General features: G+C 39.2%; 1 protein-coding gene and 1 long non-coding RNA gene across 6 annotated transcripts; one reads left to right on the top strand and one right to left on the bottom strand.

The window, feature by feature from the left end:
* Positions 1-864: 864 nt before the first annotated feature.
* Positions 865-15762, bottom strand: LOC136238903 (uncharacterized). Of its 5 annotated transcripts, none has more exons than XR_010693251.1 (7): positions 15672-15762; positions 2177-2356; positions 1826-2098; positions 1363-1578; positions 1207-1311; positions 1092-1157; positions 865-1039 (listed from the first exon to the last, which is right to left on the bottom strand). It is a non-coding gene; the product is annotated as an uncharacterized lncRNA (long non-coding RNA). The 5 variants fall into 5 exon arrangements; XR_010693252.1 differs by lacking the exon at positions 15672-15762 and adding an exon at positions 8546-8561; XR_010693249.1 differs by lacking the exon at positions 15672-15762 and adding an exon at positions 8170-8265.
* On the top strand, positions 8215-22888 carry LOC136238902 (uncharacterized). Its single transcript, XM_066029540.1, has 5 exons — positions 8215-8375; positions 8429-8520; positions 8571-8615; positions 8664-8738; positions 22662-22888. Exons 1-5 carry the CDS (start codon positions 8278-8280, stop codon positions 22790-22792), a joined length of 441 nt encoding a protein of 146 aa, XP_065885612.1. The 5' UTR covers positions 8215-8277; the 3' UTR covers positions 22793-22888.
* The last annotated feature ends 1129 nt before the right edge of the window (positions 22889-24017 follow it).

The following is a 24017-nucleotide window of genomic DNA, read 5'->3' as shown; positions in this document are numbered from 1 at the left end:
CTGGAACAGTTTAGAAATCTTGACAAAGGTTTTGTTTAACCTAGTAAATGTGAAATTTTAAATGAATTTTTTTTGTCAACAGTGTCCACCACTCCAACACAGAGACCTCCAGCAACACGTCACACCACAATATGCTGCAGACTGGAGGGAGATAGGAGTAGAACTGGGTCTGACTGATGCTAAACTGAGAGCCATCAGAAAGGACAACCCACACAGTGTCAGGGACTGTTGTAATGAAATGTTCTCAGAGTGGTTGAGGGTGGACACCACTGCTTCATGGGTGAAATTGTTTACTGCCATTGAGTCACCAGCAGTGTCTGGTGGTCCAGTTAGAGGTAACTATATAGATTGTACATGTATTGTGTGTTGTTACAATATGTACAGTAACTATCGCTAGTAGCTAGTTATGACATGTTTTGTTTGGTTAGGTCAAGTGGAACCCAAACTCAACATGGACAAGTCGACTATCACTGATCCAGTCAAAGGTGAAGTGTACTGTAGTGTACTCCACATTAGCTACTGTTTATCCTGTAGAAGTCTCCATCCTATCCCAGAGGGTGGCCATGATTAATTCACATGCACAAGACAGTGTTGATGAAGACACATGGCCACCAGATCAACCGAAGGATTATACACCACTAGTTCTCATCCAGCATCAAGAGCAGCGTACTAAAGAACAAGATAAGGAAATGGCCAAGCTAACCCAAACAGGTGACATTGACTCAATAGCTAGTGGTCAGTTAGCTCCCAAACACCATCGTAAGCTAGGCAGCCACGAGACATTACAACATGTCCTCAATACCAGCACTGTAACTAAACAAGTTGCAGAAATCCTAACCCCATTGGAGGAGAGTGATGGAAAAAGATTTGTACTAATCGAAGGTGCACCTGGCATAGGCAAATCTTTTTTATTAAAACACATTGCATGTCAATGGGGAAAGACACTATTATTAACATTGTTTAAAATAGTGTTACTGGTTTGTCTGCGTGATCCCAACATTTGGCGGGTTACATCAATCAGTGATCTTCTTTGTCTTTTCTGTGAGGGAGATAACAAAGCTAAGGAAATTTCAACAGCTTGCAGTGACTACCTTTTTGCAAATGGTGGGAAAGACATCACATTTATTTGTGATGGTTATGATGAATTTCCAGGGGACCTACAAAAGAGCAATTTAATTGCTAAAATTTTAAATCGGAAAGTACTACCTCTTTGTGGTATAGTAGTGTCATCTCGTCCACATGCTCAGTGAGTCTTAGGAAACTAGCAGTTGTCAGGGACATCTTGGGCTTCACTGAACAGGAACAACAACACTACATTGAACAGTCAGTTAAGGGAAACCCCCACCAAATCAAAGAGCTCACCCAGTATCTTCACCATCACCCAACTATCAGTAATATTTGATTTGCTCCATTGAATATGACCATCCTCTTATTCCTCTACCAATAGGGAATTCCCCTTTCCAATAATTCCACTGAATTACATCATCATTTTATCTTTCAAACCATCCGTCGACATCTCGCCAAGTCTGGTCACTCTCTACCTGACACCATCACTGATCTCACAACCCTGCCGGAGCCCTACAAGAAGATAGTAAAGCAACTAGCCAAGTTCTCACTTGAGGCCCTTAACAATAACAAACTGATATTTACGTCTGAACACATTCAAGCAGCTTGTCGAGACATGGTAGCTACCCCTGGGGGGACTAATGGTTTCGGGCTATTACAAGCTGTACAACATTTTAGCCTTACAGGGAAAACAACGACATTTAACTTCCTCCACCTCACTATTCAGGAATACCTAGCGGCTAACTATATTATAACTCACCTTCCACCGGACGAAGAGTTTCATCTCCTTCGCAAGCAATTCTGGAGCGATCTTCACGCGAACATGTTCTTTATTTACGTCACACTCACGAAGGGACAACGATCTTCTTTTAAACAATTCCTGTCTGGTGGAGACAATAAGATCTCCATTTCCAGCAAATTCCTTGACAATCAGTTAAAATGTCTTTGCCTGTATCGATGTTTCAAGGAGGCAGGAGATGACAGGATGTGTAAATCGGGGCGCTCAGTGTAAATCCATCGAAGAGGCAGAAATCTTCAATAACAAAGAAATCAATCTTAGCGGCACTAGCCTATCAGCTATTGATATCGAGTGTGTGTCACTCTTCCTCACCTCTTCTTCCCATAAGCAGTGGGTGAAGCTCAACTTGTCCAACTGCTATATCCGAGATCGTGGCCTTCACACCATCCACAAGTACCTTAATAACTGTGACGTCACCACCAACAACTTGTGGTTGGACCTTAATGGCCTCACCAGCTCATCCTCCTCCTTCACCAGTGACATCGTCCTCAACTGCAAAGTAGAAGTGTTGGTGATTAGTGGTAACCACACAATTGGGGAGAGTGAAGAGCTCTACACCATGTTGACCCATCCCTCCTCTATGTTAACAAGACTGATCATGTTTAATACCTCATTATCCTCCATTGCAGCAAGAACACTATTCACTGTAGTGAAAGATACTAACAAGTTGAAGGTGCTCTACATTAGCTTTAACGCCATTACTGATGATGTGGCTGAGGACATTGCTACATCATTAACTGCCAACGAATAACTAGTGGAGCTGGAGAAAACCCCATTAGTGGGGAAGCTATGATAAGGATATTACAAGCCCTGAGGGGCAATAATACGGTACAAGAGCTAGTTGTTTCCATTTACCCTCCAGCAATTAAGGACAGGATTAGATCAATAGAACAAGAAATCAACACAAAGAGAAGAAGTCAAGAAATACAAGACAAGCTAACAGTTAAGTCCTGGTAACACTTTTAGTAGTTCAGTTTAGTTTATGTTGTTGTACTATTTTACAACTATTATCCCGCCACACACATGTTGTTATTTTATTGTAAAATTAATAAGAATTGTTTTATTTAACACCAAACTAAGTTGATTGTCATTTCATACATTTCCTAAAATGCTGATGGCGGGCGGTTATTATTCATTATGGCTGAAAACCTTGAGCAAGACACTTCAACAAACTCACTAATACAATAATGAAAATTTTGCAGATTTACAAATCAATTAGGAGGAAATAGCCATAATGAAAATTTTGTGTCACTTCCATTAAGGCCAGGCAAACTTGATTAATAATTATTGTTTCTCATCCCCGCCCGCATCCCTTTTTCCCGGGTATCACATATCCCTATAAAACTTGGACAAAAAAAGGTACCAAAAAGGCAAAAAAAAGAGTGCAATCCTGATGGGGATCAAACCCGGGATCCCAGTGTGATAGCCCAGTGTGCTACTGCTGCTAGCTCCCTTGATTCCCTTCTTTTCTATCTTATAAATGTGACTCACAAAGTAAGCTATATATAGTAAGAAGAACGTAACCTTAAGGTGAAGAAGAAACCAAAGCTGAACTCTAACCCTAACTCTAATACTACTAGATGGATGCCCTAAAGTCAACTTCTCGTGGTAACTACTGGACGTGTCCCCTAAAGTCGACTACTCACAGCAACTACTGGACGCGTCCCCTATAGTATTCTAAACCCCCTAAAACAGTTTTGCCCTATTGAATACTTTCCACCTCTCAGTTTACACTTTATGGCTGCTCCAGCTGCAGTTAACAACAAGACCAACCAACAACATAATATCCTACCTAATACCAGTGGCGATTCTAGACCTGACCTACAGGGGGGGCCCAGTAGGGAACAACATAACTTTTGTTGTTTGGCTATAGTATAAAGTAGAATTTTCAGGGGGGTATGGGGGTGCAACCCCCAGAAGCTGCAGGATTTTTGCAATTTAAAGGCTTGAAAACAGCCTAAAATTTGTTCTAAAAACATGAAAAATGCTAAAAATAACAATGCCAATCTATACAGCAACTTTTCCCCAAGATTTTTTAAAAGTTATTTTTTAACAGGGGGGGCCTTGGCCCCCCCTTAAAATCACCTATGCCTAATACACTAACTAGCTAACAGGTCAGTAAACTAACTATTTCTAATAAGGGTCACTCCATGTCAAATCAACCAGGAATTTAGGGTCACCTCTCAGATTTTGATGTACCTTGGTGTGTTTGTAGTACCTGTGGTGCTTATCACTCATGCAAAGTTTTAGCTCCATACACACCACAGTTTCTGATTTATGACCACAGATATTTTGAATATTTCATGAAACTGAATTTGCTCCATCGCTAGTTACAAAATCTACTATAACTTTGCACTGTGTAAACACAATTTTCACTGATGGAAGACTGTGATTGACTTTTCCAGTGATCTCTAAATTATGGGATATCTAGTTCATTGAAAACTATAATCCTTTATATTTTCTGTTTGAAATTATTTGAATTTTTGGTGAATAATGATTGGGTCATTGTCTATGTTTGATAAAATTTTTGTGGTGGGACCACAATGGGCTCAAGAGATATAATGAATTATGTTGTGGTATGCAGTGGAATTTTGTAGTCTATTATTGCCATTATGGGAGTGTACACCTCCAATAACCACTTGCAACAAGGCCATGCCAAATTTGTCTTACAGAGTGAAGATGTCTAGGTGCAGTGTAACCTGTATTAGTGACCAACTTTTATTTCTGAGAAACGGGATCATCTATATAGTCAAACTCTATGTTGGATAAGATGTAAACTCTCTTACTCTTTACTCCGCTCAGCAGTGATGTGTTTAAGTGGTTCAAGATCGACACACCACAGATGTAATACGTATACAATTGCAAGATCTGGCTATTGACTTGGCCTGTGGAACTTCAATAATCTATAGTGCATGTATACAAATGTTTTGATATGTGCTTTTATAGTAATTTGACTTCCGTAGACATAAAATATATATATATATATATATTAGTGACCACCTGTATTGAAAGACCATCATGTGCTGAAGTTGGATATTAATGTATAGTATCAAAGCATCAACCCTTTCTAGCAAATCCCAAAAATGGGTCCTTATTAGACAGGCTGACTTTAAATTACAGACCTGACGACCATGTGTCCATAAACATATCATGTGAATGTTGTACCATCTCTTCAGAAATACCTTCTCTATTAAGTTGAATCCCACTGTACTGGACTTATCCCTATTTGAGTTGTGTATGTGGTTGCATAGGTACATGCACACAACAAAACTCCTCAAAGGGATACCTAGACACCTTGACAAGCAGGATGCCTGTTTATATTCCCACTCTAGTTGGTGGCGGATCCAGAGGGGGGGGGGCACAGGGGGCACGTGCCCCTCTTCCTCTCCAAAAAGTCATACAGAAGATTGAGATACTCCAAAAGAGCATTCAGTCAATTACTCTAACCTCCACAGTAATTGCAACTTGCATCTGTGGCACTAATCCATGGACATATGTACACTCAGCTATATAATATAATAATAGCCTGCTAGGAATTTAAATGCATTTGGTTCTTTGCATGTCATTCTATACAACAACTTACTTTGGATTTGTAACTGAACTTGTCACTGCATGATCCCTACAGTTCTTCACTACTTAGAAAGCATGATTTATTAGATATTTGTGCTTAAAACTAAACCTACATCATAATTTTCAGTCATAAGATACCTGTAGCTCCAGGGTTCTCTACTTCTGCTTTATATAGCTACCTACTATGCTGGTCATGGTGCACCCCTCTTGGATCTGCCCCTACTAATGGTGCACATACATTTGGACCAAGATGCTTCTGTGGTTTCTGTAATATGAGCACTTTATATGGAACTAGGAATGGAGGGGTTTTACCGTATACAAGGCATTAGTTGTACCTCAATGTGTGAAAACTAAATTACTTTATACTCATGACCACTTTGAAGATCAAATCATAAATTCATGAACATACTCACACAGGATGTAAACATTTTGACCACATTTTCCTGTACTGATCTTTAAAGCATGAATGCAGCAAAATACTTAAACATATCCTGGCTATCAAGGTTCCTGGGTATCCTTTTTGAGGAGGTCTGTTGTACCTACGTATGTAGCCATGTATGTAACTTGAATAGTGTGCAGTGGGGCTATGTATGTAGGTGCACTATGGCAGGATATCACTTAATAAAGTATTTCTGAAGAGATGGTACAACATTCACATGTTTGTGGATGCATGGTGATCTCATTTAAAGTCCATGTGTCTAATTAGGACCATTTTTTGGATTTGCTAGAAAGGGTTGATACTTTGGTGCTATCCAATTACAAAAGTAAAATTTACTGCATCACATAAATGGTCTTTCAATACAGGTGGTCACTAATACAGGTTGCACTGCACCTAGACATCTTCACTCTGTAAGACAAACTTGGCATGGCTTTGTTGCAAGTGATTATTGGAGGTGTACACTCCCATATGGCAATAATAGACTACAAAATTCCACTGCATACCACAACATAATTCATTATATCTCTTGAGCCCATTGTGGTCCCACCACAAAATTTTTATCTAATATAGACAATGACCCAATCATTATTCACAAAATTCGAAAAATTTCAAACAGCATTTTTTAAAATAATAAAGGATTAAAGTTTCCAATACAGTACTTTCGAACCACAATTAAGTAGATATCCCATAATTTAGGGATGGCTGGAAAGGTCAATCAACAGTCTTCCATCAGTGAAAATTGTGTTTAAAAATATTTACACAATACAGTTGATTTTATAACTAGAGATGGACCAATTTTTCATGAAATATTCAAAATATTTGTGGTCATAAATCAGAAACTATTATGGGGTGCATGGATCTAAATATTTGCATGAGTGATAAGCACCACAGGTACTACAAAGTACAAACACACCAAGTTTCGTCAAATTCCGAGAGGTAACCCTAAATTCCTGGTTGATTTGACATGGAATTACCCATTAACTACACTAATAAAACTATTAACTAACCAGACAACAAACTAGTTGTTGTGTATTCAACTAGTAACACACCACCAGCTATGCTGAGGACTAGCTAATAGAGAAGAAACCATCATGATTGATGAAAATAAAATTATGTACAACAAACAAAAGTGTGAGCATGTGAATCCTCAGGCAACATGCAACCACAATCAGGACCATGAATGGAACCAATGTGGGCATGGCAACCACAATCAGGACCATAAATGGAACCAATGTGGGCATGGCAACCACAATCAGGACCATAAATGGAACCAATGTGGGCATGGCAACCACAATCAGGACCATAAATGGAACCAATGTGGGCATGGTAACAACAATCAGGACCATAAATGGAACCAATGTGGGCATGGCAACCACAATCAGGACCATAAATGGAACCAATGTGGGCATGGCAACCACAATCAGGACCATGAATGGAACCAATGTGGGCATGGCAAGGAAGGACAAAATACAAAAAATATATAAGCTACAATATATACATAGGTACTTAACCTAATTAGTGTGCCACTCATGTCTAAACAGTTTCTTAGTAGAGGATAGTCTACAAAATGCTGGCTGAATAAATTTCTGAGAAGATCTAGTGTGATATTTATGAATAGTTCCAAATACTGCTGGAGGATCCAGCACTTTTAATTTTTAGCTGTTTTTCAGGATTCAGCTCAACATGAACATACTATAGTCTCACGTAGCCAAAGCGCTTATCGATTGGAAATTATAAGGCCTGCCCTGAATAATTTCCAATCGATAAGCGCCGTGCGGAGAAATAGGGTCTGGCTACGCGAGACTAGCATAGTCGCCTCTCACGTGCGATACCACCTACACCAATTCATTTATTTATTTATATTGAGAGAGAACCATCATTGACAATTGTGATGAAAAGATGTACAACAAAACAAATAGGCATGTGAAACCTCGGACAGCATGCGAACACAAAAAGTAGAGGACTACACTGTGGGCATGGCAAGGCAAAACAACAACAAAAAAAAAAACACCTGTGCGTTATAATCTTTTGATTACTGTGCAGCAATCAAAAGATTATAACGCACAGGTGTGATCATAAAAGTTACTTAAGTTATTACAAAACTCATTAGGGGTAGAGGAATTAATTACATCAGCAGGGAGTTGGTTCCATAATTTGATGGTTGATGGGAAAAAGGATAATTTGTATGCAATAACACACATGACAACACAGTTAACAACTAAACACAGTTAACAACTAAACACAGTTAACAACTAAACACAGTTAACAACTAAACACAGTTAACAACTAGACACGCTTGCCAGAGAACAGTAGCCGAGAGACAAATACTGGTACGGTAGTCACGTGCTTGGTAGCTTGCCAACTCATCACGTGATATTGGCGCGAATAATCAAAGGCGGACAAAATGACTGGACGTTTAGTTCTGTACTGTAAGAAATTGTCCAGTAACGCAACACTACCTAAACGATGTTCAGATGAAGCAGCGGGTTATGACTTATACAGGTGTGGTCGTGTTGAATTATGATAATATAGCGTACGTCGTGACTCGCGTGTAGCGCGTACGACCTCATGGTTCCTGCTGAAGGGAAGGCTCTGGTGAAGACGGATATCGCAGTGGCAATTCCTGAAGGATGTTACGGCAGAATTGGTAACATAGATTATTAGCAACACACCGTTTATTAATCCGTGTTACTATAGCTCCGAGGTCGAGTTTAGCTTGGAAACATCACCTGGATACGGGAGGTAATAATGTTACCATGGTTACTGGTTGCTCACGTGGTACTGTTATAGCTGGAGTAATAGACCGAGACTACAGGGGGTGTGTTGGGGTAGTGATGTTTAACTTGTCCAAAATGGATTATAATGGTAAGTGATGATTATTGTAGTAGTCTAGTGTAGCTGCCACTTCAATAGACAATATGCACACTTTATTATGCACCTATCAATGTCAAGCCCCACCTACCCCAGGTCGGGCAGAGGTGGGGATTGTTGGGGATTTGCAAATGCGAGAATGCAAATTCCCCACCCCTGGGGACAACTTTGAGTTACGAATCCCCTACTAATTATCCCGGGAATCACAGCAGTATGGAAAAGTACAGATATTCATGTTGCAAATGCCCCTACCCTGGGGACAAGCTTGGGTGACAAATCCCCACCTGCTACCCGACCTGGGGTAGGTGGGGCGTGACATTGATAGGTGCATTACTCAAACGAAAAATGATCAATTAAGCGTAGACAGCGCAAAACTCGACAGTATCTTAAAAGCGGAAGTCCCATACAAAAGTATGGGAAGCAAATGCGGCTCGAGCAATAACTCACCACTCGAGCTAAGGACAGGCCATCTTGCTTGCTATATACTTCTTTTGAATAACTCACCACTTGAGCTAAGGACAGGCCATCTTGCTTGTCATACACTTCTTTTGAATAACTCACCACTTGAGCTAAGGACAGGCCATCTTGCTTGCCATACACTTCTTTTGCAGGGAAAGAAGTGTATGGCAAGCGAGATGGCCTGTCCTTAGCTCGAGTGGTGAGTTATTGCTCGAGCCGCATTTGCTTCCCATACTTTTGTATGGGACTTCCGCTTTTAAGTTATCGTTGAGTTTTGCGCCATCTACACTTAATTGATCATTTTTCGTTCGAGTAATAAAGTGTGCATATCGTCTATTAAAAGTTCTCATGCACAGCCATAGGTACAAATGTATTTGGTTGTTCTGTTTTGTTTGAGTTTTTTAGTAGATTGCATAGATCACCTTTCGTGTTCAAACTTCCAAATCCCCAGACAAACTTGGATTAATTGTTTCTCATCCCTGCCTGTATCCCTTTTTAACCCACCTCCTCTAATTTCATTATTGCTGTTATCAATCACGTGCACATGTATTTTGGAGCTAAGAAGACTGGCTATCATATTACAGCACAGCAAATAGGGCTGGGATGAATATTGAACTTTACCTTCAAATGTTTGCTAATAAAATGTTCAAATATTTGAAGCTTTGGTGTTTGCTTTCAAGTTACAGGTTTTCTTGTATTTTGCACATCCTTCTTAAGTTTTATATTTCTAATGTTATTTAATACGTTGAAATAGCAGCAGTACCTGACATGATCGATGGATTGCAAGTGGTAACATTTATTCTTTTGTAGACTACGAGGCTTTGAAGGAAACTTTTATAATTTGAAGTTTACGGTACCGCTCAAAAGCAACGTCACCTTGCGAGAATGTGAGTGATTAAACAGTTCGTTAATTAAGGGGTGTGACACCCATTTCACTTGCAAATGTTCATCCCAAATGAAACAGGATGAATACTCGTGAGCGAAACAGGTGCCATGCCCTTTAATTAGTGAGTTATTGATCGCTCACACTTTTGCAAGACGACGTTGCGTTTGAGCAGTACTGTACTTAATCTTCGAACCCACGAAATATTCGAAGCTTTTTCCCAACCCTACCACAGCAAATATCACTTGCACCTCAGAAATGATGGTGAAGTGTAAGTACTAGTTCTTAAGAGACTTTAGCTAACCTTTATAGTAACAGACAGCTTGATTTGGAGTATTTTCTTTAATAATGAATAATGAAAAATGACCTCCCACCCTCATGGAAATCCAATTTTTTTGTGTATGAGAAACAAGTAATCCTGGCCTCATTATACAAATAATTGGCTATTATATAACTGCCTAGCTACAAAAACTTACCTCTGAATCATTCCATAGTCACTCATCTACAAAAGTTTTTACATCAAACTTTTTGCATATACCATTTTGGATTGTTGTGACTTTAATAGTGTTACTGTATGTCTCCAAAAATATGCCAAGGCTTACACTCTCGGGGGCATAACCAGAAAGTTTAAATAGGTGAGGCAGACTCCAGGGGCAGATCTAGGATTTTGCTAAGGGTGACCACACAGTGTATGAAGCACACTCTGCTTCTAGGGGGGTCTGGGCGCATGCCCCCCCCCCACCAAGGAAATTTTTGAAAATTAGGTGTTTCTGGATCTGTAGGCACATGTATCTACCCTTTCCAGTGTAATGGTACATTACAAAGCTATACATCTCACATTGAATGATATTTCAGTCGAGAGTTCAGCCTGTGAAGCTAGAGCTAATGCTTTGTCACACGTTAAACTCCCGGCTTTATTGTTTCACTTGTGGTTTCTCAATTTGTCTTGAGTTCTCCCATCCACTTTACCTTTCACTGCAAAAGACGAATTTCGATTTTGACAGACCATATCACAATGAAAGCTATGCCAAGCAATGATTCTCAAGCAGAGAAATGAAACAAACTTTGGAAAAAAGCTGACAGTCTTACTGCCATCTTAGATCCATACAGTTTTATCCCAGTACAGAAGTACAAGACAGGCTTCAATCTTTTGCCAAACTTTCGTCATTTGTGGTATCTAAATTGGGTTAGTAATGTACTGTGGTGTATTCATTTGCCAATTTCTGTTAAAGATCAATTCACCAAAATCTTCTGCCAAAATTTTCTGCTATACTGTACAGAGCTCAAACAACGTTTGACAACCAGACAATTTCCAGTCAACGTTGCAGTTCACTTTATTATTGTCTGGACATTGTGTCTGGATAACTCAGAATGTTATACTACAGCTGGAGAGCAGCCTTACAAATGCTGTAATATTTAATAAAGTTTGTTGATATTTTGTGGCAGGTAGTTGGAAAAGGCGGACACGGACGCGACAATTTTAAAATACATCTGTATATAACAGGTTTTTGCACAGAAGTCCATACCCAAATGATGTCTCCAGCACTTATTTCAAAATCTATTTAATACCCGTGCTTTAAAATCCATTTAATAAGTGCTATGTAAGCACATGTGGAGGGGGTAGCTCTGTGTGCTCCTGCACTCGAGTGTCAGGTGTCTTGCCAGTTAAACAAGACATGTGCTCAACAAGACGTCATCATACATCAGTGAGTAGCTCACTCACTACCTGCCTCACATTGAGGCATTATTATACTCCTGCTGAAAAGGGTATATTAGGCCACTCCATATAAACACTCTGTTTCCCGTCCTGGACTCAAGCGTATTTGCCTATGGGCAGTCCATTTCCATTACAAGATTGGCAGTTTTTCAAGCCATTGTTGCTTGGCACTATCATAAGAACACGCTTAAGGTTGTACCTTCCTTGTTAACAATAGCACAAATGTGAGTTTGTACCAACTTGATCACACTGCTGACACTGTTACAAGATGGCTGTTACTGACCCTGTACAGAATACAAGGAAAATAATGGAGAATACAGAATAATGAAATATTTGGAGCAAGATGTGGGCAGTAGACGGGAAACAGAGGACTGACTTTATGTATGGTGGAAGCTTAGTTGCACTTCTTTAGTATATTTTTAACAACCGACAACCATTGAGTAGCAACTGATATTTGATCAACAGTAAAAGCTAATAGCTACAAGAGCCATGATGATAGTGTAAACTAATATAATAACTATGAAAATGGGGTCTCCACTAATTGAGGCTGAATTAGTTATAGTTATATCCCGGTACGAGGGTGATATCATTGTTATTACACGAGTCCGAGGCGGAGGACGAGTGTAATAACAATGATATCATCCGAGTATACGGGATATAACTATTTTATATCCCATTGCGCGGGAGTGCGCAGAAGTTTACAGATAGTAAATTAAGTTCCGGTTTGAGTTCCTGTCACTGTGCTCAAGATTTTGTCCGAATTGTGTGGAGATTCTACTTCGTAGCTACAAGAGAGACCTTACATACTGCCTACAAACTGTAGTGAAGGGCGCTGTTATGAAGCAGCGGTTCCACGTACAATTCGCCTTCGTCAGAAGTTGGTATAGTGGTGTCGCGTGGTGTGCAAGAGAAAAATAAAGACCAACAAGTGGTTACCATAGTCCGAGATAGAACGATGAAGCTAGAGGAAGTTAGTTCTTCACCATAGTGACCGTTGGGAGTGATTGCTGGAGCGAAAATCGTCACGGACTATTCTTGACATTTGTTAAACTATCCGGCGTATTGGTAACTTGTAGTGTTATTGTGTAAAGGATTAATAGTTTTCTTGTAAGATTTAGCTAGTTTTAAATGCTGTATTGGTGTGTTTTGTATCAATATTTCCTTATTTGGCTCTTTGTTCCATTGGTAAACAATGTCATTTGCGGTTATTATGATGTCACGAAAGAGACTGAGTGGCTCCACAACAGGGTGATAAGTAAGTTATCATTGGGTGATATCGTACAGTAGCAGCGCCGCTCTGTCTAGCTGTATGGTAGTTATAACCCAGCGCGGCGCTTTGATACTCCCACGCTCTGGGATGTAAGTGTATGTTAGATACCCACTGGAGGTTTATAGTAGGGTTGACAACCCAAGGGCGCGGTTTGGTCACCTCATTAACTGTGTCAACATCAAAGAGAATTATTTGTGCTGCTTTCTAAGTGTAGGTTAACTTGCTGACACAACTGTGTGGCCAGGATACAGCACTGAACTACCCCAATATAATTAGTAATAGTTGTAACACACCCATGAGGTTTGTATCTGATTTGTAAACAACTCCACCTTCGGGCCTGTGGCCCTCAGATGTTATGTTTACAAATCACATACACACACAAACCTCATGGGTGTGTTCTAACTGATTTATGGTATGGCGCATGTGCAGATCAAAGGTGCCTATTTGTAACATGGAAGGAACAAGAACACAAAGCTAATATTGGCTATAGCTGAGTGCTGTGTACAAGGAACGATTTTACTCACTAATTGCTGTCTTGATGGTTAGTTAATTCTAGTTTATTATTGGTAGCATGTTTTGTTATGGAGCGTGAGGTGCCATCATTGATGTCAATCACTCCAGCCATTGTACTGCTTCCGCATCATTTAGATGGGTGTAGCTGAAGTCTGATATTGATTGTTGAGTGGTACAGTGCTATATTAGTCTTGGTTAGCTTAATTTATTGGCAAATGAGCGTGTGATATACAGATATCGGTTCAGCCCAGCGGTTGTACTGCTTCCCATTCGAGATGAGTGCAGTGTTGTGTGTTCATTCGTTCCAGAGCAATTTACCTCCTTGTCAGTCCTTGATGTATTAACCTTGTATTGTGACTTCCTGTGTTGGTCTGATGTTTGGCTTCGTTTGAAGTCTTTGAACTAATTAGTGGCCAGACTGTGTGGCCAAAATGAGGTACTTAGCCATGTTACAATTATTTGTAACACTGGTGGTAGCCTATGATCTGCCCACACACCATACTGCAATACATTATATAATCCATAATTTTGTTGTATCTGTGCATTTCTAATAGTAACACTTTATTAACAAGATGTCCTTATTTCATAAAGTACATACATCCTAGAAGTTTACTTAAATTGTCCCTAAACACCAGTTCATAAGCCCGTAGGGCGAGGAGTATACAACGACCGTACCGATAGTACAAAATGCATAATCTAAATTAACGTAGGAGTAGTGGCATGGCAACGAGCTTTACTATAAATAAAATTGCCTTATACAGAATTATTTCAACCGTATTTCACGTAATCCTTGGTCTCTTAGGAGTATCTATCTGAGAGGAGGGCCGTTTCACCTGAGAAGACGTACAGGGCTCTTTATCTGCCATTCTCGCTCAAAGAAAAAATAAATATACTTGTATACGGTATATTGAATAAATAGATAGTTACTATTATTAGATACAGGGTTGCTATGACAGTGGATCGCCTACGTTAATTTAGATTTCGCTATTTGGTAGTTGTATACTCCTTGCCCTATGGGCTAATGAACTCCTGCTAAACACTTGGTACACTATAAAATACAGCATGAACTAGCTAGCTAACTTGTCAACACTGAAATGCTGCCATTTATTGAAATTATAAAATTGGCTTAAGCTAACTATTTTGACAAAGGGGAAAAGTTTACAAAACATATTTTTAAGACAGTAACTAAAAATAAGTTTCATCCACAGCCCCAACATGAGAAGTCATGTGATATTACTAGTGGCAATAAAATATTAAAAATGAAGTAAGGTTCTAGCAATAAAAGGCAGTAAAACAAGAGACGATGGTAGCTTTGAGGGAAAATCCCTAACTGCTTGGCATTGTAGGAATTTTCCCACATACAATGCCAAGTAGCTAGGGATTTTCCCTCCTAGTCACCATCATCTCTTGCTTCACTACGTTTTATCCCTGGAACCCTACTTTATCATTTTAAAATTAATTGCACTAGTTTGTTAACTTTTTACTAGAGCATAGCTATGACATACAAGTGTGACTGTTGTATTAGAGTATCTCAATCTCACCACTCAGCTATGGAGTAGATCAAGGTAATGGATGTGGTATAATGCCTTGTTTTCCCACGGAGCTAGATCATTGTTGTGGAATGTTCTGATTGTTGAAGGGGTGTGGCAATTGTTTTAAAATCACAGCTTAGGTACTACAGTCTGTTAAGCACCTAAAATAGTTTTGCGGCATCTAAATAGCTCCTTCAAGGAAATGTTAGGGAAAATTCATGCCTTGGTATGGTTTCCATGAAGAAGATGACCATTTAATTTAAGATAAAAGGAATGGCAAAATGCAGAAGGCAGACATTCATCAAAACTACAAAAGGCACATCCCACCAGCGAGTTTGTTACTGTGGTGTAAAATGGTGGCTATGTTTGCCCTCTAAATAATAGTTAGATGTCAAGAACCAGGGTTCTACGGGATTTAGAAAACTCGAAGGCCCTGGGCTGTAGCGCCTGAGCGCAGCGAGGGCGTTACTAAGGGCCTGAGGGTTTTCTAAATCCCGTAGAACCCAGTGGTTCTTGACGTCTAACTTATTTAGACTACAACTCGTTATTGTACCTTGAGTTGACAGCTGCTTGTAAATAGGAAAAGTATGGCTAATTACTAGAAACAAGCCCTCTACACCTCCCTGACATGGCGGGACCTCAGCGTGGCTGTTGCTACCCGTTTAAACGCCCATGCGTTGCCAATGTTACAGGCGCGTGCTATGTATGTATCGAAGTACTGGACTCAGCGAGTGGACTACAACTCATTGTTGCTGTTGTTGTGCCTCGACAGCTGCTTGTAAGCAAGTAATGTAGTGTTGATTAGTACAAACAAGCCCATTACACCTCCCTCTAATTCAGTACGGCTGTTACTAGCCATTTAAACACCCATGCGTTGCCAATGTTACAGGCGCGTAATTATCGTGTTTCGTATCGCCTCAGAGCGTGGTCTCTATTGGACATGACCGTGGCTCTACGAGATTTAGAGACCACGTTTTCAGCCAATCAAATTTCAGTATCAAACTTGTTGTAGTCTAAGGTGGTATAGCAATATTTTCCAAGAAATAACCAGCACTTTTCTTGGGATATAGCACTTCCATCAAAGAATTGTATAAATGTGTAAATAAGCAGAATTACACTAAATACAGAGAATCACTGAAATACGACATTGCAATTTGAAGACAGTAAGTCACAGTATCAGATGTAAATATCCCGATATACGATAATATCGTGATATTGTCCAGCACTAGTAATGGTTGAACATAGCTGACAATGAAATGTAATGGATACTTCACTTTTCAAATGATAATTGATAGCTGGGACATGCGGCACCATTTCTTTCTTTGATGTGGTATGCGTGGGTTCACCAGTCATAATAATTTCGTTTAACAAACAAGTACACAAAATTTTTTGGAATTTTCAACTAGAGCAGGGACCATAGCACATTGATAAAAGTACTGAAACAAGCTGGAGTAGTCCATGATATTAAATCACAGTAAAACAATAAGAAGTGTTATATCCCTGCTGTGCCATAATGGAAATTGTCATAACAATTTAATGTTGTTACAATAACGTGTGTGTCTTTACAAGTGTAGGAGTGTGTGTACCCTCTATTGGAGTATATGACTGTTCTATTAGAGTATCTTGAGGTAGGAGCTAATCCTCTCCTGTAATAAACTTCCCAGTTTCTTTTAGGGCTGGGACGAAGCTTCGAATGCTTCGTGGGTTCGAAGGTTAAGTAAACTTCGAATTATAAAAGTATCCTTCGAAGCTTCGTAATGCACTTATAGTCTACGAAAGAATTACAAATAAACGTCATTATCTTTATTGCAGCAGCTTATTCCTCTTGTGTGATCAACGTTCGTCTCTTCGTGATTGATCTTCGTGTGCCACGCCCACTTTTAAACTATTGCAGTTCAGCTTGCTACCATAGTTACAGCCTTAAAATACCTTATATAGTGATAGACAATACATGGAAAACATACTTTTAGTCATTTTTCGGTGTTTACCTGTGCATGATTGCAGTATAGCGGACACGCCCATTTGCATTCGATCGATTACGTCATTCAGTACTGCTGCTATGCACTTTCCAAATGCTTACAAACTTATTAAATAGGTTTAGAAAGATAAAACTTAAGAAGGATGTGCATAAATATAAGAAAACCTGTAACTTGACAGCTAACACCGAAGCTTCGAATGTTCGAACATTTTATTAGCAAATATTCGAAGGTAAATTTCAATATTCGTCCCAGCCCTAGTTTCTTTGTTACTACACTATTAACTACTAGTACAATAGATACAATTATAGGATGGCTAGCCACCAGTATGAGAATTTCTACCCTACTCAACCCATTTAGGGCTCCAAGTGCTATGCTAAAAGAAGCCATATAATTACTGTTTATTGCTGAATAGTTCATCACAGTATAAACAATGAAGCAGTTATAGGACTTTAGAATAAATGTCACAGGACAACCAAGGAAACTTGCTGTACCAGTCTTCTTCACAAACCATTAAAGGGACACTGGTGTGACACTAGCAAAGCCTTGTCCACTATATACCATACTAGTGTCCATTAAGTACAGCTGTAATCTGAGTTCTGCACATTTCACTATTTCAGACATCAAAGATAAATGGTTTTGTTTGAAAATCTTAATTTCATTTCTGTAGCCCCAACAGTATGCACGTCTGTTTCATTACTTGTTCATGATTATCACAATTTGAGGTGTAATCTCTCACATCTTCATAGTCGGGTAATCAAGACAACAGTAGCAGGCCCTCAGAATTCATACTGATTGCATTATAGTTGTAACATGGACATGAGTGATTTGCCTGATATGTATTCCCTCAGCCTGAGGGCTGAGGGAATACACATCAGGCAAATCATGAGTGTCCATGTTACAGCTAATATGTGACACTTCCATTCAGGCTGATAGCCTTGATGCCAATACAAGTGTAACTACTGGATTTGTTTTATATGCATGTCTGAAAGATTTGATTGTGGTTAGGCAGTAACGTTGTAGCTACAATTGTTATAATAAACGGACAAGTCCTACAGATATCATGGAGAAGTTGAGTAGGGCTAATTTCAGGGGATTTACAAGTGTTTTAATGCTTTCACATTGTTTAAAGACTAATCACAACATATACTAAAGACCTAAAGAGGGTAAGCTTCGTTATAGAGTGGTTAACTTGTGTCATCCGTAATGTGGGGCATGTCCCTCGGGCGTGTCTGCATTCAAAAACATGCTGAAACACTTGTGAATGCACTGTTAGACTAGTTCTTACCTTTAAGTAACATTTCCCAACTTGTAGAACTGCAAGGATACTGAAACACCTTCATTTGAGTGCTTCTTGTGGTGATCATCACGTGAGCATTAATTTATTCTCACAATTGATTTCAGTTTGAGATTTTATAAAACAAACAGAGGGTGGTACCGTTACTTTATCCACGCTGGCTTTGATCAAAGTGGCTTGCTCTTTTAGAAGTGAAATCAATTGCAGCAAATCTCACCCACTTTCCTGTGATATATAGACCTTATTCATTTAGAACAGTAAGCGCCCTCTGATATCATGCAAAGCCATACAAGGATCCCTATTTACCATGGTGATAGCTTTTCGGACACCATTTTGAGTTCTAAAACTGGGCGAGCACCAACGGTTGCTATCATGTTACTATAGTTATGGTACTGCAAATGGCGAATTTGGCGGAGAATTGTGATGTTACTATGGTTTTAGTACTGAAAATGGCAAATATTGATGGACAACTCCTTCGCAACGAGATATAAGCGCTATGAAATTAATTCAGTGAATAAGGTCTATTTCAGTATACACCAGTGTACATTTAGATGTCTCCCTGTAAACACATGGCAAATGTATCCTCTGGAATTCCTTTGATCTGAGGTGTGAAAGTGTTACATACTAATATATCACTTGTGGTTATGTGCCAGTCAATTCCTCTAGAAATTGTATTACTGTGTATGTGCATCTCCTCCACCCACACACTGTACTGGCCATACACTGTTTGTATATGTAATGGTTGTAACATGAGCATGAGGGCATACATATCAGGTAGAGGTGTGTGATATATCGAAAATTTATCGATATCGCGATAATTTTCCAGTATTATTATCGTATCAAATTCGATATTGCAAATGCTGATCTTGGTATTTTATGGATTAATTGATATATCGAGAAAATTTAGATAAAATTACAGTATTTTGGTCTGTGATTGTGCAATCGCTCTAGAAATAAAGGTCAGTTATGTGCAATTTAACCATTTTAAAAGCTTATCAACCAGTTTCCTAGGCTTGTTAGTAGTACTACATAATGTTTTCAGTGGATCTATTGCATTTAAAGCACATCTATAAACATCGGCTGCCCACGTAATTAATTTTCCCACACCATTTAATTAATTATCGAAATCAAATCGATATCGCGATATTTTACTAATTATCTATCGATATTATATCGAAATCGAAATCCTGATATCGCACACCACTAATATCAGGCAAAGCCTGAATGCCTCGTGTTACAGCTAATATGTAAGACTGTACCTAGAGTCACGGCAATCACATGAATAAAAATAATAACTTTGACAAAAAACCTAAGAAAACAAACAAACAAACAAAAAAATGGTTAAAGCGAGGCTCGAACCCGGGACATCCCCTACTCTATCCCAGCACCCTACCACTGTATCACTGCGGTCCCAGCTACCCTGCTCCCTTAGTTTGTACCTTATATATGTCATTCATGAAGAATCCTATACACCAGTAAAGAAGAAACTAAACCTGAACCCTTACCCTAACCCTAACTCTAAAGTACAAGAAGCATCCCCTAAAGTCGAATACTCGGGGAATACTAGACTCATACCACCCCTAGCTCGCCTCAAACTCAACAAAAACTTACCTTCATACAACTAGTGTGTGAATTCTGGGTGACTGCGCCATGACTTTAGCAGCACCATGACTCTAGGCACAGCGAATATGTAACACTTACTAGGCTGATAGCCTGTACAGGGCAATCAATCACCCAAGCCAATACGAGTGCAGCCACTGGCTGTGTTATATATGCATACCTAAAATTTTCGATTATGGGATATCTTGGAGAATTTCAGTTACCCGAATTTGATGTTTTAATCAGTGCTATTGAATTGTTTATGGAAAAACTACGCAGTTCACTAAAGGCCTGGACAGGTAAGCTTGCTTGTAGAGTGGTTACTCCGTGCAGAGTGGTAGCTTCATGATGGGAGCATGTCCATATTTGAAAACGTGTGGAAATGATCAATGAATAAACTATAGCACTAGTTTTCACCTTAGCCCAACATTTTTCAACTTGCAGGATGGCAAGGATAACAAAATGCTCTCCGTATGAGTGGTTTTCATGGCAAAATCCAAGTCGTGCTCCTAATCACGTGAGTATTAATCGATCCCCACAATCGATTTCAGCATCAACATCTATATAATCACTGCCCAGTTGTAGCCCGGTCTACATTTGGTATGTAGCCTGGCTAGCTGGGCTACATATGAAATGTAGCCCGGGCGGTTCCCTTGATCTAAAGTGTGAAAGTGTTACATGACCTATTAGTTGGTTGTCCCATTGATTGATCATAGCTAGGTGTAGCAAGATATTGTTAGATAGGGGAACACTCTCAGTTTGGTAGGGTACAATGTTGAAGAGCATAATAAAGGTCAATACCTGCTAAGAATGGCTGTCCTCCACCAAATACACTTTGTATCACTGATAAAGCACATAAAATTATTAACAACTTTTGTTGGAGGTTTGGTGGGCAGCCTCAACCGGTCGTGGTGCCCTGAGGATAAGCAGGGATTTCAGCCTGTCTTTCCTCGACTGTTCCACACTGTTCATCCTATGGGACACAGTATTGGTTGGTGGTGTTATAGAGGACTCTGCAGCCAGCCGGTTCTGTAGTGTTGGGATGGGGTTTATAAGTGATATGTCATCCATGTTAAGGTCGGTTAAGTCGTCTCCTATTAATGGGTCTGGGGAGGGTGTGGAGACTTAAGATGACATAAGATTCCTTGAAGGATTCATTTTCTGAATCAGACATTCTGTGATGGGTTTATACGTGACTTGGGTTTGTGGGTGTGCATGTGCGAGAGAGGGGAAGTGAAAGGAGGGGTGTTACAAGATTAACTGGTAGTGTCAATGGTCCACTGTCACGACATGAATGTTTCGCCAGCCACACTGTGCTCATCAGGTAACCTAGTACCAGCTTAAGGTGAGCTAACCCAACGATGTGGTATATTTTTTGAACAGGTGCTAATCTGGAGAAATGAAGCGACAAGCCGTCATCCGGTATGGTAGCTATACACTGTATATGTCTTGTCCTAGTGTTAGGTTGTCATGTTGGCACATTACTTGGTTGTATGTGACGTGGTCTTAGTAATAATCAAACAGTACAGTCATACCATTTAGTAGGGTCCCTTTAAAGTGATCATGCTACCAAAAAAGCAAAGTCTAAAAACCACCATGAAAATATCATACACAGTGAAAATCACCTTTATAGAATAGTGTTACTCCATTCAGCATCAGTTACAGCATTAAAGACAAGAAAACACTTACAGCCGAATTTTTTTTAAAAAGATCACCATTATTTTGAAATTTCATCTGACTGGACATCGTGATTTTTAGTAATATCGTGATATTTCAGGTGGTGATATATCATTGGTAGGAAATTGTGATATCACCCAGCTCTACCTGTTACGAATTTAGAACTGTTCAAAAAGCACCTCTGCAATTAAATAGCTACTATGAAAAATACGGAGACAATTTCCGTTATGAAGGGAAGCCATCATGTGCTACCACCAAATCAACACCTTTCGCTGTCAGCCAAGATGAATGGGACACAAAGGAGGACACTGGTAAGTCCATGAAGAATGCATTGTATGTAATGCAGTATGCCAAAAGGCACCTATCAGGCTGAAGCAATGTCAAACAAAATCAAGCCTTTGGCATCAGTCAGTCAGTAGAAAATTTTGTTTAATAATTTTTTGAAAATTCCTTAGCAATTAACTTATTGAAAGCATTTTGGGTCGATCTGAAAGCTTGTTTGGGCTTAGTTTTACCTAACCAATACTGCCTCATTGTCGTCAGGGGGAATTGAAGCTGTTTTTGGGTGATGTTTTTTCATGAGCCACGCCTACACCTTTATGGTCCCTACTATACAGTACTATCATACAGTACTGTATGATAGTTCAGTATGTGTAACATACAGTACTATCATACAGTACTATCATACAGTACTATCATACAGTACTATCATACAGTACTATCATACAGTACTATAGTACTGTATGATAGTTCAGTATGTGTAACATAATGATTTCATACGAGGAGTCTGCAACTCTTAAAATTTTGTACAGCATTGTTAGAGATTTGATTTTGAAATCTAAAGTTTTTGGGACTTAAGATCATGTGATTCAAGTACTGCAATTAACACAAAAATGTTTCCTACGAAATGTTCAAATACTGCCATGAAATCTTGTACACCAAGTTACAGACCCCTCAGTTACACCATACCTCACTGATCACTCTACTCATACAGTTCATAAAGGAGACAGGATAGCTCAGTTGATAATAGAGAGGATAGCTACTCCATCAGTAGTAGAGGTTGATGAACTGGATGATACTATAAGAGGATCAGGAGGATATGGGTCAACTGGAACTAACAATTAACTCATTTTTAATACATTACACACACTGTTATAAAACTGAAAACTATCCGTCTGTCTGTATGTCTACATTCACCAATTTATAGTGTTGACATTCGAAGGCACTGCTGAGGGTTTAACTTACATACCATATATGGTAAACTGTTGAGGAATGAAACTTGTAAAATTGTGTAAAATCCAATTTTTGCATATTTAAATTCACAAAAGTCTAGAAAATGGATTTGGTAGCTAATAGCTGTGTGCATAAACCTGAAACATTTCATGATTATAATTCACAAAGTCATCTCATTACTTGTAAAATTTGTGAAAATATTGTCTCAAAAATTTCCAGCTATAAAGTATTACCTGGGAAATACCTTGACATTGTTTAGGCAATATGATGGAATTGTCACCTACCCTATCTGTTATCACTGAAATGTTATTGTAATCAGCTACTATAGTCTGAATTGTATTCCAGTACTTCAGAATTGACCACCAAAGCTACACACCACTACACTGTTACGGTACTACAGTTTATAATGTAAATTAAGTTACAGGACAACAAGAGTAATTCATATACAAATACTATCTCCATCTGTACATGTTGTTGTGTTGTAACTGATCAAAAAATCACTTAGACTCAAACACAACAGATCACAGACCTGTGTGATTAGTTAGCTATATACAAATGTTATCTAGAAACTATTTGTTACCAGATCACATGACTGTGATTGTGGTGTGTCTACTACAGGGGGGTAACTATGACGAACTGTGTGCTAGATGTGGACGTCATTCAGTAGTCTAAATTTGGCTAGCAACACAAGTCCATACAAGTGAGTGTAGTGTAGACCATATTTGGTAATAGTGTGGTCCCTTTAGTATCACAGGTTGTATTTGGAGAGGTGTAAACACTTTGGGAATGATGAAGGTGTTGGGTTGGCTTGTAAGGCATTAACAAGATCTTATGAGAGGTGATCATCAATTGAATGATGTGATGTTGATGTGTCATTGTAGTTTGGGTGAGTTGATCTCCTACCTTGACCAGTATGTTGAAGTGAGTGAGAAGGCTGGTCTACAGGATCAACTTGCTAAAGCTTGTAGTGCTATTGGACAAATGAGCAATTGTTTGGTTAGCTAGAGGAACTTGTAGATGTTATGTAATAGTGGCTACTGCTATCATTTAGGGTGACTACAAACAAGCAGTAGACAAGTTCAACAGGTGTTACAAGTTGTGTGTCCAGCTGAACAAC

This window comes from Dysidea avara, chromosome 11 (assembly GCF_963678975.1).
Source record: "Dysidea avara chromosome 11, odDysAvar1.4, whole genome shotgun sequence".
In the NCBI taxonomy this organism is placed as follows: domain Eukaryota; kingdom Metazoa; phylum Porifera; class Demospongiae; order Dictyoceratida; family Dysideidae; genus Dysidea; species Dysidea avara.
The sequence above is the reverse complement of the archived record's forward strand: the minus strand, read 5'-3'. Positions and strand labels throughout refer to the sequence as shown.

Excerpts from the sequence above, each read along its gene's own strand:
- LOC136238902 (XM_066029540.1), top strand. The coding sequence starts at position 8,278 with ATGACTGGACGTTTAGTTCTGTACTGTAAGAAATTGTCCAGTAACGCA. Across the intron at positions 8,521-8,570 it reads AGGATGTTACGGCAGAATTG|CTCCGAGGTCGAGTTTAGCT; the intron begins GTAACATAGATT and ends GTGTTACTATAG. Across the intron at positions 8,616-8,663 it reads ACATCACCTGGATACGGGAG|CTGGAGTAATAGACCGAGAC; the intron begins GTAATAATGTTA and ends GTACTGTTATAG.